This window comes from Anser cygnoides, chromosome 16, assembly GCF_040182565.1.
Source record: "Anser cygnoides isolate HZ-2024a breed goose chromosome 16, Taihu_goose_T2T_genome, whole genome shotgun sequence".
NCBI classification, from domain to species: Eukaryota; Metazoa; Chordata; class Aves; order Anseriformes; family Anatidae; genus Anser; species Anser cygnoides.
Genome location: NC_089888.1, coordinates 14,468,973 through 14,483,692, shown reverse-complemented (window position 1 = coordinate 14,483,692; position 14,720 = coordinate 14,468,973). Strand labels below are relative to the sequence as shown.

The following is a 14,720-nucleotide window of genomic DNA, read 5'->3' as shown; positions in this document are numbered from 1 at the left end:
TTACGATGACAGCAAAGACTAGATAAGCAAAAATAAGACTAGCCCCCCATCTACAGAGCATGATTTTTGGTTTTGGTTGTACCTGGATTTCAGGTTTGGGAACAAAGAGGTTCTTGGACTGGACTGTGGATGGTGCATCCTCCTCTGGGAATTTGATCACAACATCAGCCTGAAATGAAATCACACAACTTCATGAACTTTAACTGTAATGTATTAAAAGTTTTATTACATTACTGTGACCAATTTGCTTATCATGCCAATCAGATTGACAGATTTTTTTTTAAAGGAATCTAAAAAAAGCCTCCATATCTTAAAAGAAATTTCTCCTAAACAGAAGCAGTAATGCCCTTTATTCATCACTAAAAGTTGGACTTATTTCCAGTGCAGCAAGCACAGAAAAGCTGAACCTTGAAGTGTTTGCTGTGAACTTACAATTGAACCCACAAACACACTGAAGTTTCTATTTCACCCTGTGATGAAATAAACATTTCAATCCCACTTTGACGTTTACACGGAGTTTGAAAACTTCGAAAAGAACACCAAACCTTAGAACCCATAAATGGCCAAAAAGTTTCTGCTTCACTACGAAGAGAAAAAAAAGAGCTTTTTTCTTCCAAGCCTGTACAGCACCCTCCTGCTGGACTGTCAATAATCTCAGGACCACGTCACCACACTTCCAGCTACGTACCACGTTCCACAGAATTGGATTTTCCAGAGTGGCATCTCCAATTATCAAGTACAGAGTATAGGTACCAGAGGCAGAATCGAACTCAGTCTTTCTTTCAGAGGTATCCAGCTCAAACTTGTATATGTTCTTGCTATCTGGTTCTGCAACAAACACTACCTCCTGGCCAGTCTTCTGGTTGTGAAGTCGGACAAAAGTCTGAAAGGAAAGATTGTAAAATTGCTGGAATATCTCACAATAAATGTGTTTATAAATGCCACTGAAATGAGAGATTTACCCCCAAACAAAAAGCACAACATTAACAAAAGTTAGAAAATAAACTGAGAGGCCAGCTCTCTAGATTCCTGCACAGCCAGCAATGTACCATGCCTCTGCAAGTAACCACATTAACACAGGACCAACACTGTCCAGAGGCCCACGTGGGGTACAGGGCAATATATTGAATGCTACTGGAGAGGGTATGTGCAACAACACACGACAGGGATGTATGCATTTTATTTTTTATACATGAACAAGCCAAATCCACTTCCCTCCTACCAAGATTACTGTTTTTTTTCCACAGTCCATATCAGAAACATAAGGCTTCTCAAAACCTACCAAACCTTTTCAAAAGCAACTGTCACCTTGGATGCTTCAAGATGGAACGTTTTGGTGACACAGGAATGACAAGAATTTGTCCTAACCTGGTGAGGGATGAGTTCAGCTCCACTGTTCACGTCTATCAGCTGGAAGGATAGAGCAAAATTCTGATGGCTGTCAGCAGTGAATGAGCCCTTGGCTTTGGCTGGGTAAGCTACCCTAGGAAATAAAAAAACACAGTTGAGGTGATCTTCCAAATGAAAGCCTGGCGTTCAAAGAAACTGAGGCAAGCAAGCGTGACTAACAGCACTGCTATCTACTCAAGCGATCTATTTTAACAAAAAGCCAGGTGACCTAATTCTTTCTGTTCCACCATAATTTAAGAAAAAGGAGGAACAAAATTCTTCATTTTTTTGCAAGCTACATACATTTTCATACAAAACATTAGTTCGTTGCAGGTTTTGGAGGAACAAAAAGAACAAGGCTTTGCTAATACTACACTCCACCTTTCATTAAACAAGGCTCTGCTACAAAAAGGTGTGATGGCAGCATAACAGATAAAACCACAATCAGACTTCAGCACAGAAAGGCTTTATCAATCCACAGGGAAGGACCTCAGAGAAGCAATGCAAATGAAGTTAAATTACAAGCATTTCATTTTAATTGATGTCAGTTAAAGAGCAACTGAGAATTCAGGCACACCAGCCCATGATCGAGCCATAACCTCAAAATACAGTGTACGTATTGCATTAGATCCTCTCTGTCAAAGTTCAATAATAATAGAAATGTTAAAATAAATGTTTTAAACTCACTTTTGCTACAGAGAGGTGCCAACAAAGGAACAGAAGACTAAGGTCACCTGTTTTCTGTTAGAAATTATTTCAGCAATAAGGAAAGCCACCTACAAGAAACAAATCCATTCTCCCAAAGAACTTACAGGTGTAAGAGAAACAGCATTAGTATAATTTTGTTGGCATTCCAATACAAGATCCCTCAAGTAGGTAAAGCTCCGAAGACCTCTAGTCTAGAACCAGAGCTGCCCCTTAAAGGATCACAGAGTGAGTCATTTTACCTGGTTGTTTTTGGTGCAATGCTCTGATCTTTATCCACAGTAGAAAGATCTACATTAGTAATCCCAACTTCTGTGGAAACTTTTACTTTCAGCTGCAACAAAACACAGCAGGAAGTTACAGGGACCACTCCTACATATACTAACGATGGTCATGTTCACTTCAGAAGCTTTCGTTCTTCTGTCCCCTTCCCCACAGAGAACCTTCCTCTACATCAAGACAGAACCTAGCCTGAACAAGCGCATCTACACCGATTTCCCTTCTGGCAAAGCTCCTGCATCAGTTACTAGCCCCAAACCAACCCCTTCCCCTGCACTAGCAGCTGTCTCTGAAGACACCAGTCCCTCAGTCGCGCTGGAGTTGGCTCCCCTTTGCAGAACTGTTGTTAATGAAACAGCCCAGTTACCCAGATCCAACTAGTTTTCCTTTTACACTAGTAGAAGCTAGCTATTAAATATGACATCATATAAAACACGACTTCAAACTGCACATGCGTATGTACTTCTGTGTCCTAGACAGCAATCTGAGATGAGAGAAGTCTCTGCACAGCGACCAGTTACGCCTGCGTTGGCTCCTGAACCCTAGGAGGTTTCTGCTGATTTTATTAACAGCAGGCAAAAGCCAAAGCATTCCTGCAGGTCTGCACTTTTTTTTTTTTTAAACTGTGCCTCTGAAGGAAGGCTTGCTATTTATCATTTAGGGCACTGCAGACATTAAGGCCCTGCCATTTATCACAGCTCCTTTGTGCCGAGTGCCGTACAAACGCCGAGCAGAGGAATGACTTCCTGCCCTCTCCCCGTCCCAAACCCCAGACCATCCAACCCAGACAGCGAACTCAGCGGGTCTGACTGACTTCAACCCTTCTCCCAAACACGAGCGGTTACTGCAATCCATAGGATTTAATTAGCACATTTGTTCTCACAGCTTACAAACGCTCCCCTGGAGAATTAGTTTCATTGCCAAGACATTTTTCAACATACACTCCAATTTGTTACTGCAGGTTTGCTCACGTGAAACAGCCCCACCCCCTCAACCTGAAAAATAATTCCCACAAAGCCTGCGGGAAGAATATGTGAAAACAAACTATTCAGGTCGGACTTCAAACACAATAACCTTGAGAGCTCCTTTACAAAAACAGTATGATTTGACAGAGATGTTACTACTGAAACTGGGTCCATTAGCAGACTCTTTAGGCTAACTTTAGCAAAATCTTTTTCTGTTCCAAGATGGGAGCAAAGAAAGATGGACTAATGAAATAATCATTAAAAAAGAGTTATGTGAAGGCAACTCAGAGCTGCTGCACACAGCCCCTCCAACTGCATAGCACACAAACATCCCTCAAATATTTTAATGCCAGGAAATGCAGGCTCTGCCTGGAATAATAACCCACTGGTTTAGCTCATTACTGTCAAAAACGATGGTGCATTAAGGACAATTAATGCTAATAACGGTAAGGAAAAAAAAGCAGTTCCCCCAGCAGTCCTCCCCCATAACAATGTGTCTTATTAGAAGCGGCTCACACAAAGCCACCCGGCGTTAATGCATTCCTCCTGGTACCTCCGTGTGCCAGCAGCGAGCTGAAGCAGGACCAATCACTACCCTTTTGACACCCCTAAGTGCCATTACTACTAGAATGACAACATCAATTTGATACATACAGGAAAGGTCAGCAGTTGTAAATAAGTGTCTTCCTCTCCTCTGAGCCGACTATGTTGCAAGACTTTAAAGAGCTAATCTTTTCCTCAAATAGGCAACTGAGGGCAAAAATTCACCCGGGAACAGACATCACTGGAGAAGAGCATTCTCAGCTGTTGACACTGCAGTGACTATGCTAATAGTCAGCCAGGTCGCATGCTTCTCACAGTAACAAACTTGAGAAAGTAAAGCTCTGAGTGTTTTATACAAAAAAAACTCTTCCGAGAGGTGCGCGGTAACAGCTTTTGCCACCAAAAAGGGTGTATGAACACAAGAAATGAAGAATTAATTTCTACTTGCTTTGGTCACTGTTTCTCCACTACAAAAACATCACCACATACCCAGTTAGAAGCCAGAAAGCCCCCACAGCTCTTTTCTAAAGCTCTCAAATACTTAACTTCCATGCATCAGGTAATCACTAGACAATCACCCAACTGCTAGCCAAGCTTTGAGATTTACAGGCTCAAGTTTTGAATGCTCTGAAGAACATTCTTTGTAATCATTTTTACACAGCTTCTTTAAAATATTGGCTGCTACATGAACATTTCCACCGTTAGCCTTTGTTCATTTGCTGTCAAATTAGCAAACATCTAAGTGATAAGTCAGTTTTGAAACTTACGCAAATCACTTTTGATCATATACTAATCTGTGGTTACTGGTCACAGTCTCAAGCCCAAATCCAATACTTTATAGAAAAATGTGATAAAAATGCTGTACAACATCCTTAGCATATATAAATAAAAAGCCGTTTCACCAAATACCACAGAACTGAAGCGACAAACACACCCACCTCAACTTTGTTAGCAATAAATCGGTTATCTCCATCGACACTGATAGAGAAATCATAATATCCACTTGCAGGCTTGACGTTCATGAAGTTCAGCTCAAAGACCTCTCTGTAATAAAAAAAGGCAATGTATTAAGCGTCCTCTAGGACACTAACAAAGCAACCTACAAGCAGGTAATATCTTGCTACCAAGATGTCTCCAAATATGCTAGATTAAGCAGGTAAACAGAAATGTGACACAAAACTAACACTACTACTAAGTACAGGGTGAAAAATATCTTCAAGTCCCCTCAAAGTCAGGAGAATGTTGCAGCTCCCCACTCCCAAAAGAAACAGATCTATGCAACAAATTCAACATCACTACAGGACATGCTATCACCTGTTGCCAACAAAATGCAACTACAGCATTTTGAGTCTTCCATCACACAGGCATTTTTCTGGTGGAAGAGCATAGGAAGCAAGCACAACACTGTTTAAGTAACAGCTGTTTGCCTTACAAAGCCTAAAATAAGATAAAATTCTTACCCTGACAGAACAAATGGTGTCTGTTGAAGGACGGTGGCTTTGGTAGATGCAGATTTGGCATAGTCCAGCTTCACAGAAGCTTGAGTAAGTGGCTGGGACATAACATCGGTCACTTGAAGCTACAAAAGCAAAAGAGGAATTTCTGGGAAACCCATTGTCTTAGGAGGAATGTAGAAGCACAGACAACTTTCTACCCCTTCTGTATTATATACCCGGAGTTCTCTCCTGCCCAGAACCCTTGATTGACCTAGCTCTTTTTAACATAATGGGGAAAGGTAAAGTTTGTAAAAGAGCTGACTACTACAAGGTGCCTTGTCAAGGCAGAGTCTAGGTCCTGGGTAAGCAGAAGCTTCTAACAATTATTTGATATAAAAGCACTAAAACCCCAGACCTAATGAAACGGAGCATGTCATGGAGCCTAAAATGAAAGGCATCACCTTATGCATTCAGTTCACCCAGACCTACAAGACTACAGAGTAAGCCAAGAGATGAATTAAGATTTTAGGGTAGGGACTTACCTTGAGCACAGGCTGATGGTGAGACACAGCTGCAGACCCATCAGGGACAATAATGACAGGCAAGTGGTAGCGGTTGCGGGATAAAGCACCCGTGGCACAAGCAATACTGAAAGCCTCTGAGAGCGTCTCAAAATTTTTCTTGCTAAAAATTGCATTCATCAACTGGATAATTTGATCCTGAAAAAGGAAGGCAAACTACACATTAGCACCAGCAGCTTACCACAACACTGCAAAACAGTGCGGTGGTATTAACAAAAACATCATTCATACCGACTGCTTAATTTCCCCCATTTGCTTTAAAAATAACTCAAGTTATGAGGTAACCCCACATTAGCTACCTTCCACATTAGCTACCTTTCACATTAGCATCATATTCTTGGCTGGGAGGTTCCAACCACAATTACTGTAATTGTGCTAAAATCGTGCAAAAGTAGGATTTGGATCTTCCTCTTCAACCTATGTGTTTAAGAAGGGAAGGTGCCTTCAGCTCAACGGTCCACACTGCGTGCAGTTGCAAAAAGACAGCTTGGCTCCAGGAGGAGGATGTAAACTGCCTTCTTACTGTAAGAAGGACTAGGCTACATGTCCTGGCTACCAGCCAAAGTGGGAAGGCCACGGGGAGGCGATGCCTCCTCACGACAATGTCATCCTCACGACTCTGGAAGCAGCCAGTCTAGGCCCTCAAAGGCTTAGCCCCTTGGGCATAGCAGCATCTTCAGGCTAAGAGGCTTAATGGTAAAGCAGTGCCACTAGGAACGCAGAGCCAGGTCTGGGACATGCCTAAACTAATTTCTTCTCTTGGAAGTAGGAATGGGACAGAGTTCCCCAGCTGGCTTTCCCACCTGACCTCGTAGGGTTAGTGCACCAGCACCACGCTGAGCAGACTGCACCACCTGATACAGATTCTTCCAGTACTCCCTGCTAGTCAGGAAAACGGAGGATTTCACTACCTGTACTTTGATCCAAAAAAAAGGACTGTGGGCTAACTTCTAACCAGAAATGAGAATAATCAAAGACAACCCCAAATAAAGCAATAGGCATACTATCTAGTAACTTGCAGACGACGTACCCTTCTAAAAGAAACCCACAGCCTCTCAGATGTTCAACCTCATACTTGTACATTAGTGCTCATTAATGCATCATGTGATTATAGAAATCATCCAGATAGATGCTACGGTACTCCTGCACAGTACAAACTGTTTTTCCTTTATCTGAAGCGCATGGCATAGCTCTAGACCTTAACCAGCAACTTACACACACGTTTAATTTGTAAAAATTAAAAAGCTATTTTTCCATATACTTCATTTGTTAATTTTTAAAGTGAATTTTGTTGTTTTCAGGAGGCACCTTTGCCATTCACAGGCGATAAAGCATTAAAGCCCCGACAATAGCACTTCTGACAGCACAATTCTGAATCAACACTAAACAATTTTCCTTAATTGGGCTTTTTCTTTTTTCTTTACATCACTTGGATGCTGACAGTTAGAATTGTGTGTAGGAGAATCACCACCTCAAAAATGACATCAAAATTACTTTGCAGTTAGTTTGTTGGCAGCAGCATGGAAGAAAACCAGGAATTAACTCAGATGTCTTACACTTGCTTCTGTTTCAACCCTGTCACTTTGCCTTGTACTCTACGGAGATGCCATTCTCAATCAAAAGTGCATCTACTGTGGTTAACCTGTTACGGAAAAAATACTAAATGGAGAGCTTGCAATAGTGATTTTCTATCTTAATCAAGCTCTAAAGGAATTTTCAAATGATCTTTCATTATAGTACAGTGACAAGTTTATGCACCTGAATTCCTGTAGGAGTACAGTACTACTGTTGTCTCCCTTTTGGATGCTCCTAACTAGAGTGTCTGTATTTCCTCACAGGTAAATAACACTTGCAAAACACTCTGAAATGCTGTAAAGTGCTAGGCAAGTGCCAAATACCAGAACAAACTCTGAAACAAGAGGTTTTTTTTTTCCAGCAGCTTGTCTCAATAAACAAAGAAAAACTAGGCCTCGCTTGCAATTTCCTTCTGTACATTAAAAAAAACAGGTGGAATTTCCTCCTACACTCTGGTATTTAACATTCACTCTGAGATCTCCTTTTTCACTGAGCATGTTCATTTTTCCAGTAGAAATTCCACCTAGTTAGACTGGCCTCTTGCACTGCACCATGATCACTAGGTAGATCCTGTCTGTAAGTTACCTTGTGCAAGACAGGAAAAGGCAGATACAGACCTCCTTCATTGCTGGCTCTGTACCCACGTGGTCAGACAGCTTATAGGCAGCAGCAACAAACAGTGCAGTAGTCTCAATTCCTTCTTCAAATTGCAGATAGACTCCACCCAAGTCATCCAGGCGAGCAACAAGATCCTGACAGAAAGAATAAATTCTATTTAGATTGCATTCTAGTAGAAGATCCGTGGAAAGTAACTCTACAGTTTGACCTCTAGGCAGGAGTATTGGCACAGGATTCACAGAATTACTTTCTACATCATTTAGAAATAGGAATAAAAATACCTTCAGCCTTTACAGGATTTAATTATATTTACATCAGTGGACTTTGTGTCACAGTCTGCTGTGAAACAGTTGAACTCCATGAGAAATATCTGCTTGAAGGGAAGAGCCAAGCCAACCCACCTGATGCAGACAAGGAATTAGCCAGATTGTTTTTTCATTGTGTTTCCTGTTAACACATCTTTCAGTATCACAGACATCTAGCAAATAATCCTGAATAATGAGAGACCATAGCGTGTTCCTACCTCTATCTCTTCAACAATGGCACTTAAATCTGCCTGCTGGGACAAGTAAGATGCTGTTTCTAAAGCCTGGATGGTTCTGAAACAACAAAAAACAAAAACAAGTGTATGAATTTTGTTCCTTAAAAGCCAAACATCCTTCAAAGAAATTAGTTTCTATTCCAAATGAGGCGTAAAGCAACCACTACTGCATTTAGTTGACTCTAGGCAATGAATCTGAAGGTATTTAGTGGAAACTTAAAATTCATTAGAGAAGACTACTTTAGTTGTACCAGCTTTGCAATAAACTCAGATTCAAATGCAGAGAAGAAACCAAACTTTTATCTCTGCATTGCACAGATCCCCAAACGTGCTACTGAAGCTTCTAGGAATCTGGATTTTTCGCCTAGAAAATAAGCCTTTAAAAGCTTCCCTTTCTTTCTTAGCTTTAAAGAAAAGCTCTATTCTTTCCTTTCACAGTAAAAATTACTTAACCAATTCTTTGGTGATTAGTGCCAGGATTCCTTCTGCTTACTGGCACATTTTTTCCGCCTCATAGCACACGCATCCCAGCCTATAAACAAAAGATCTGAGGAAGAGCATCCAGCATACCACAAGCCGCAATGATGCAGAACTATGGCTGGATTTTAAGTCAAAGATTTGTTGTGAATCTTTTTAAAAGAAGAGGCTTCTTTGGCATGCATCCTCTTTATTGACCATTATTCTCGAACTAAACTGAATACATAAGCTCATTTGCAAAAATCGCAGAGAACAGCTCAGAAACATTTTCCACATTCTCCCAGAGAGACGATAATGAACAAAACAAACATTCCAAATGAACACACAGCACAATCTACTGGAACTACATTGCAAAACCTAAAGTGTTAAAACAACCTTTACTCTACAACCCAAATGCTAGCAGATAAGTGCGCAACAGCGAAACATTTCTGTCTGAAAGACTTACGCCAGCACGTTTTCTTCTTTGCTAAGACGAGCAGTAAGAGCACTAAGTGCTTCCTGAGAAGCTAAAGGAAGGCCAAAGCCACTCAGGGCCCCAACAGCATGGAAGATCTGGGTGATCGAGGAGTCCTCACTGACAGCTGCAAGCAGCAGCTCCCTGGTCTCATTTGAGATGGCAACCTGAGGAAGAGCACAAAGAACATTGATTCACGCTGAAGAACGTATCTTCCTAGTCACTGCTGACTTGTTTCTGGAGCAGCACGCGTGACTGGTGAACTGTAAGCTATAGCTGGGAAAAAGCACTTTATCCTTCGTTACCTTTCAGTTCAATTAAGTCCCTAAGATTTGCTGTCAACTCTCAATTCGTCAGGATAATCCACAATTCAGATTTATCCTGGTAGCCTGCTAGTATTACTATCTGCTTTTCATCTGCCATCACATAATTGTGCAGCAGCTGATGGTACGGATGAAAAATGAGACTTGTACAACCCACCCACAACTTAGCAAGCATGGACTGCATGCGTATTGTTGCAGTGTTCACTACAGGGCTTTCAACCACACAGTGTATTGTCTGCCCAGAGAATGTCTAACTGATACTGCTTTGTGAATTTATTAAAATGCACTGGCTCCTTTTTTTCTTAGCCATTGATGTTTCAATCAAGAAAGCACCGAAACATCCAAACCTCCTGTATCATCTCCCATGCCTACAAGCTGGCTTTGCCCCGCACAATACCAGCTCTGCATTCACGAGCACACCTTGACTGAACATGAGGGGTACCTGCGGAAGGGAGGGAGTGGAAGGAGACAGCCTCCACAAGCATGGATCTTCTGACAATCAGCTCTGTGAAGAACTACTTGCTTGAAGGCAAATACGTGACTGTTCAGAGAAGTTATTTGTTGTGCATAGGCTGAAAGAGCCAGCACCATCACGGAGAAGGACAGAAGATACCCGAACTTGGTGGGTAAAAGGGGAAACAGCTGGGGTAGGAAACAATAAGCTGCTGGATACCACGTGTGAAATATAGCAGAGGAACATTTTAAGAAGGTATTTACTTGTTCTGTTTCAATCATTTGGTATCAGGTGTGTACACGAAAACTTCTCTGCTAGATCCCCACATCGTTCATGACAGAGAAAGGATATCACATGTCTAAGATGCAGCACAGTAGCGTGGTTTTAAACAATTTTTAGACGTTATTAGATGTAACAAAAAAGGCTTTTTACAACTGTGCCTAGACCCGTCATTTACTGATGAGATGCTGTTCTAAAAACAGAAAGTTAACAAAGGAGACAACTAGAAGTTTCTACTCTTCAAAAAATTCAGAATGTGGCTGGGGAGCCAGTATTGGATCAGGTACTCAGAGTTGTGGTGAAGAAAATACTTGCTTTATACTCGTTCACTTTGCCTTGTCTGGGAGTACTCCCAGACACTTTGTAAGCTACTTACCTAAGACACAACAGAATACCACGTACTAAGAGAAAGTAAAACAGAATTTATGCTTACACACATATCAAGGTAAATGTTGACTTAGTAACATCTGTCTTCAGAGGTTAGGGCCCCAAACTCACCTCGCAACCAGACAGGACGCGGATGGATTGTGCAGCATAGAAAAGGGAGTCGACACTGCTGGAGTCTACGTGAGACTTGATGAAATTACATGCAGCCTGCAAGGAAAGAGAAATTATGCAACAGCCTTGACTTTAATTATTGACCTGATTTAAATGATCCTCTAAGACAATTTCAGTATAAAAACGCACACCAGTGTACATGAAAAAAGGCAAAAGAAATCCAAATAATATTTGTGATGTAGCAAAACCTATAACCCCATGTCCTACACTACTAAATGCTGCACGGTAACAAAGATGATTCCTGTTCAAAGCGATCAGTGATTTTCACACTGACTCTGCTGCAACCAGCTCAAATTTGAGTATAACATTCCGCAACATACAAGACCCACATGTATATTTCGTAGGCAAAATCTTCCAGAGACAAGAAGCTTGCTTCCCAGCTGTACATCACAAACATACACACACGTTTACGGATGCAGTATGTCAAAGCATAAGGAAAGATAAACCAGGTAAGCAGCTAAACTATGAAGGCAAGTGATGAGATTACTCACTGACAAGTAGCCAGCGTACTATTGACTGACGACACGATACATGCACCATCAACATCCCCTTCTAACTAGAAAATAACCAAGAATTGAACTGCTTGTACATAAATTGCTGGTCTCTGAGCAGGGGAAGAACAGGCCTTTCAACTAGGACAGGATTTTAATGCTGCAATTAACCAAGGATATATGTTCAAGTGCTACGCCTAGCTACTATTTTTTATTACTTTTACCTTTTAAACAGCCTCACCGTGTGAAGAGAGATAATGTCCAAAAGAAAAGTTTCAGCACAAACCTCAAGGAACAAAAGCAATTACTGCACACCTGCAGATGCACAGGTGATATTATCTTTGCCAAAACCGTGAACTCTTAAACATCCCAGCCACACTGACAAACGCTGAGGCAGCAGTTGCCAGATCAGCTCACAGATTGCCACGCACACCACGGTGTGCGCTGTGGCAAACCGCAACACCTCCGGGAACCTCACAGTTCAGAATTTGAGGTGCGAATGCACGACACTCGGAGAGAAACCAAGTTCAAGCATTCGGAAAACACCAAGCTAGCTCAATGTATGTGGAGAGAGCAGACCTGTGTTTGCAGCTCAGGTGTGCTGGTCAGAGCACGCACGTGCGGCTAAGCAGGTCAGCACTGCAGCTATCTAACAGTACTTAAACAGGAAGCGTCTGAATACATGATGTTATTAGAAAAAACGTAATAGGTGTATATGTATTATAGATATTACGGGTGGTAAGAGCACCCTGCTGATGCCACAGGCCGCTATCTCTGGCCTGCACGCAGCAATACCCGCTCCATAGAGGACAGACGAGGTGAGGTGCCGCGGCTGCACTAAGCGCTGGCCCGCAAGGACGCCGCTGCGAGGGCCGAGGGCAGGGCAGGTAAGGGCTCCCCCGGCCGCCCCGCCCCGCCGTCACCGCAGCGACCTGCCCACGGCGCCCCGAAGGGACAAAGCGGCCTCCTCCGGCGCCGCCAGGCCCCGCCGCGGTTTCTCCTTCACGCCTTGCCCCCGCGCAGCCCCGCGGCCGGCCGCCTCCCGCTCACCTTCTCGTCCGCCAGCCGCAGCCCCAGGCTGCCGAGGCCCACCACGGAGTGGTAGGCGGCCTGCACGTCGCCGAAGGGCCGCTCCAGCGCCGCCCGCAGCCGGGCCAGGTCGCGGGCGGTGAGGCGGTGGCTGGGGGCCAGGGCGCGGGCGGCGCCGAGGAGCAGCAGCAGCAGCAGCAGCAGCAGCAGCAGGGCCCGCGCCCCGCACGGCGCCGCCATTTTGTGGCCCTCCTCCTGCGCCGCCGCGCCGCTTCCGGCCCGGAGCGTACCACCTCGGCTGCTCGCGGGGGGTGGGGGGGGACGGGAGGACGGGGATTGCTGCCACGGAGCCCTGCCCGCCTCAGCGATACCGAACGGGGACGCCGTGGAGGTGTAGAAGGGAACGGGGCCGCCAGGAGCGGGTGGAGGGTGGGAGGCGGAGAGGGGGCGGGGGGGAATGGTATGGCCAGCCGTGCGCCCCCCCTGCGGCGCGGAGTGGTACGGGCCGCCCGGCGGCCGGCGGGGATGTGGGCCACGCTGATTGGCCGAGCCGCCCGCGGCCTCTGCACCGCCACGGCGCCTTAAAGGGGACGTGGCGAAAAAGTTCCACGTGCCGTGACACGTCGTGTCACGTCGCGACATGTCGTGACATGTCGTGACATGTCGTGTAGTGTTGCGACATGTCGTGACATTTCGTGTCACGCCGTGCCACCTCACGCCGTGCTGCGCCATTCAAAAGCCCGAGCTTGGTTCCCCACGTGCAGAAACGGCGCCTCCTGCTCGCCCAGCCACCGGGGTGGCGGCTGCCACCTGTGTCCCCAGTGCCAGCCCTGCGAGCCCTGACCCGGCCCCGTGGCGAGCGCTGCCCATGGCCGCCCGCGGCCCCTCGCCCTGCCGGAGACCCAACGCCGCGCTCCCCGACCCACCGCTCATCGCGGGGCTGTGCGGGCAGGGTGTTGAGCGTGGTTCGTGGGAGGGGGGCGGCTTAAATGACATGAGCAGTGGGATCGAGTGCACCCCGAGCAAATTTGGAGACGACACCAAGCTGAGCGGGCGGTTGATAGGACAGAAGGAAGGGATGCCATCTGTGAGAAACATCTCAATTTTCTTCAGACAGGATTTTCTGTGAAGCTATTTTATCCGCGATTGCAATGGCGGGCGTCCTGTCAATCAGGAGTGCATTTTAGTAAATAAATCATAACCTTTTATTCCCTATTACCCGACGCCTGATCACCTCCCCGTGTCCTCATTGGCTGAGTACTGCAGGTTCACAAGCTACTCGACGCTCCTCTATACCATATATGTACAATTTTTCTTTTTTTTTCAACCCTTTAATCTCTCCTTCCTTATGTTTTGAGAACTTGTGGTCTTTGTTTTACTGTTCTCATCCTGTTTTACTCAAGTTTCTACCTTATTTTGGAACAGTGAGTCCTTCTACTGTCCACTTACCTACTTAGCCTTTCTCCTTATTACGACTACACAACTACCTTGGAATACAGAAAAGTAGTTCTCTACTGCAAAAACACAACTTAGCTTCTCACACATCCAAAGGGACCTGCAGAAGGGGGCCCACGTCAACCTAACCAGGTTCAACAAGTCCAAGCGCAAGGTGCTGCACCTGGGTCAGGGCAGTCCCAGACATGAGCACAGGCTGGGAGAAGAACTCGCTGAGAGCGGCCCTGAGGGGAAGGACTTGGGGGTTCTGGTGGATGAAAAGCTCGACATGAGCCAGCAGTGGGTGCCTGCAGCCCAGAAGGCCAACTGTGTCCTGGGCTGCATCGACAGAGGGGTGGGCAGCAGGGGAGGGAGGCTCTGCTCTGCCCTCCTGAGGCCCCACCTGGAGCCCTGCATCCAGCTCTGGGCCCCCAGCACCGGGAGGATGTGGGGCTGTTGGAGGGGGTCCAGATCATCACAAAGATGATCAGAGGGCTGGAGCACCTCTCCTATGGAGAAAGGCTGAGACAGCTGGGGCTGTCTCATTTCGTTATTGAAATTCTATCAAATGGGCGAAGAAATGGAAGGA

General features: G+C 45.0%; 1 protein-coding gene across 3 annotated transcripts in view; it reads right to left on the bottom strand.

Annotated features, from left to right (window-relative positions):
* The window catches only part of RPN2 (ribophorin II), a 36,827-nt gene extending 23,875 nt beyond the window's left edge, over positions 1-12,952 (bottom strand). For all 3 annotated transcript variants that reach the window (XM_048046407.2, XM_048046408.2, XM_048046409.2), the window contains exons 1-12: positions 12,719-12,952; positions 11,118-11,213; positions 9,555-9,730; positions 8,615-8,690; positions 8,091-8,225; positions 5,860-6,036; positions 5,342-5,460; positions 4,820-4,925; positions 2,337-2,428; positions 1,369-1,483; positions 689-883; positions 83-169 (exon numbers count right to left, since the gene is read on the bottom strand). In XM_048046407.2, the coding sequence (XP_047902364.2) occupies positions 83-169; positions 689-883; positions 1,369-1,483; positions 2,337-2,428; positions 4,820-4,925; positions 5,342-5,460; positions 5,860-6,036; positions 8,091-8,225; positions 8,615-8,690; positions 9,555-9,730; positions 11,118-11,213; positions 12,719-12,937 (1,593 nt within the window). In that variant the 5' untranslated portion in view covers positions 12,938-12,952. The remainder of the gene's footprint in view (positions 1-82; positions 170-688; positions 884-1,368; positions 1,484-2,336; positions 2,429-4,819; positions 4,926-5,341; positions 5,461-5,859; positions 6,037-8,090; positions 8,226-8,614; positions 8,691-9,554; positions 9,731-11,117; positions 11,214-12,718) is intronic.
* Positions 12,953-14,720: the final 1,768 nt, after the last annotated feature.